The sequence below is a fragment of the Opisthorchis viverrini genome, assembly GCF_000715545.1.
Source record: "Opisthorchis viverrini unplaced genomic scaffold opera_v5_7, whole genome shotgun sequence".
NCBI classification, from domain to species: Eukaryota; Metazoa; Platyhelminthes; class Trematoda; order Opisthorchiida; family Opisthorchiidae; genus Opisthorchis; species Opisthorchis viverrini.
In genome coordinates this window covers 578,563-581,236 of record NW_008751663.1, presented here as the reverse complement: position 1 = coordinate 581,236, position 2,674 = coordinate 578,563, and the positions used below count along the sequence as shown (strand labels likewise).

At 44.3% G+C, this 2,674-nt stretch overlaps 1 protein-coding gene across 1 annotated transcript; it reads left to right on the top strand.

Moving 5' to 3' along the window:
* Positions 1–612: 612 nt before the first annotated feature.
* T265_00685 (hypothetical protein) lies at positions 613–1,757 on the top strand (the record flags this gene model as incomplete). The annotated part of the gene is made up of 4 exons (XM_009164534.1): positions 613–877; positions 1,050–1,163; positions 1,268–1,443; positions 1,548–1,757. 4 exons carry the CDS (start codon positions 763–765, stop codon positions 1,635–1,637), a joined length of 495 nt encoding a protein of 164 aa, XP_009162798.1.
* Positions 1,758–2,674: the final 917 nt, after the last annotated feature.

The window sequence follows — 2,674 nt, the reverse complement described above, 5'->3', positions numbered from 1 at the left end:
ATCAGTTCCGTCTTGTACGTGTCGGCACGAGCATATGCATTATATACACGTCAAACCTTCCTATAAATGAAAAGGCAAAACACAGTCGCCGCACATGCGCGCGCGCGGAGGGAGCAAGACGCTAACCAAAGTCCACAAGACCACGCACAATTACGGAACACGTGTAGCAGCTCTAATGCAGAGAAAGCACGTTCCCCTATCCAAATTTTCACCCAGAAACTCTCACAAACGATAAGTTCCCCTGTCTACTTTTGCACTGGGTTTATTTTACACAGTGCAACTCAGCAGCTCTTATGCAGATTTTCACCCAGAGACTCTCACAAACGATAAGTTCCCCTTTCCACTATCGCACTGGGTTTATTTTACACAGTGCAACTCGCCACCGTAAACTACTGTGAACCACAGTAAAAGCTGTTATTAGTGCGTATACCTTCTGATTCATTTTTGGCTTCCATCACCTTTGCACTAATAGCCACGTAGAAAAACCGTTAATGCATGCAGTCTGAAAATCTATGTTGCGGACTTTGTATCCACAACACAGGATGAATTTCATAAGTTTAAAAGCCAAAATCTAAATTTGGGCGTGCTCGTGTAAACGGTGAGCTAGAATTTTGGGTGAACTACGTAAAAAGTTCATCACCGTATCGCGCCTTGTGCGCGTAAAATCCAAATAACTTTGACCAGCATCGGATGATCGGGACAATTGTTGTGCACAACAAAGTTACCAAAGTTCCTTGACAACCCCGGATATATAACAGGAGAATGTCACTTTGGGGCAGAAGTTGGGGCGACATGTACAGACTGACCGCTACTCTTCTCGTTCTCCTTCCAATCACCTTAGGATTCTACGTTGCGGAAACACAATACAGAACCTGCGGTAAGTTGAGGTGAGGCACTAGGCTTCTCACGCGTTTTATGGATGGGTCATTGATGACGGTTTGGAGTAAGGCGTTCATGCCGACCGAGATTACTCCTGTGCATTTGGAGTAGAGAATACTTGGATAAAGCATTGCCTCGAATCACGCTGACAAATCTGATTGATTTTGCAGATGATCGACCGCACAAAGTTCAAGTAACAAATGTCAGTATCGAGCCATGCGATACCATGCCGTGTACACTGTACAAAGGGGAGAAGGCGAAGATTGCGATTAACTTTACCGCAAGTGAGTTCAATCACATTGGCATAGGATTGTAATGAGATTGACGTGCACGTGTTCTCACAATCAACACTGACAAACTCTATTCTGATCTCACATTTGATCCATAGCGGAGCCCATCATTCCAGGGAAGGCGTCGGTACACGGCATCATTCTCGGGATTCCAACGCCGTTCCCTCTTGAGTACCCGGACGTGTGCAATTTCACCGAACCTGAGTGCCCACTGAAACCGGGTGTCCAGTACGGATATACATACCAGTTATTCGTGTCGTCTTCCTATCCATCCGTAAGTCGCTATCGATTTGTTGGGATACTAGTCGTATCACAATGTTTTCTTTTCGGTGTCCAACATCGCATTGGTCATCATTCCCGCTGACTTGTGTGTTTCAGATTCATCTGACTGTGAAGTGGGAATTGACGGACATTGCCGGGCATACGTTCTTGTGTGTGGAGATGCCAGTGAAATTACATGCTCGGTGATCAAGGGAGGGGCCATCTCACCTGATGCCTATTAGTGTTTTCTCTAGATTCCTTTCTGTTGTTTTTGTTGTTTTGGTCACCACGTGATCCCAAGGAATTAAAAACGTTCTCTATTCGGTGTTTTCGTTCTCTTTTTTCCACCTCATTTCATTAGTCAATGCGGGATTTCGAATGCCTCGGGCTACACTTTTCTTTGAAGCGTTTGTCAGTTGGCGGCCTAAAACGCTGGCGTCCCTGGCTGGCTACGCCAATTGGGTTCGTTATTGGTAATTTTATGGGCCGGATCTACTTAGGCTGAGAAATACCGGCTTTTGGCGATATTTTTCAGTCGGGGCGATACACATGGCTCGCCAGTGTGCTTGAATGTGGTAACTACTGAATGTCGGTATTAACATATTGTGTTGATACACACCTGTGGGAGTACTTCATCTACATTCAGTTTGTGAGGAAGTCAGTCTGCGGTTGTAACCATTTATTTACGGAAGTTCGAAACACGTGAGCAATATAAACTAATCGGAAATAAACACTCCATAGGTAACCTATTTAGTTGTTATTTACTTTGAGGTTCGTTGAATGCATAACGAGTACTCTGTTTCAGCTATTCTGTTTTGATAGCGTGACCGCAATACGGCCATTTTGAACCATGTTATCACTATGGAGCACCACATGCATACGAAAAAAAAATTAGCCTGAGACCTTTGAACTTTCGTCAGTTTTTCGATTTTGGCTGAGCATGGTAAATCCATGGGACTGTACCACGTCATCTGTGTTATGTGTTCCAGAAAATTCTGTTGATTGTCATCTGAGGGTTGATTGTCATTTGGAGCGAAGTATACTGTGGGGTTATAGTGTGAGCCTCCACGAAAAATGCGACAACTACTATATATCTTTCAATAGAAAACTTCACGTTTTTCGCAAAACCTCAGGTGCTGTCCGCCGATTTCAATGAACGATTGGCGACCATCATTACATGACCAAAGTGCGAACTTTTTGGCCCGACAATGGAAAATTGCTACTTCCTTCCAATGTGTAATCCG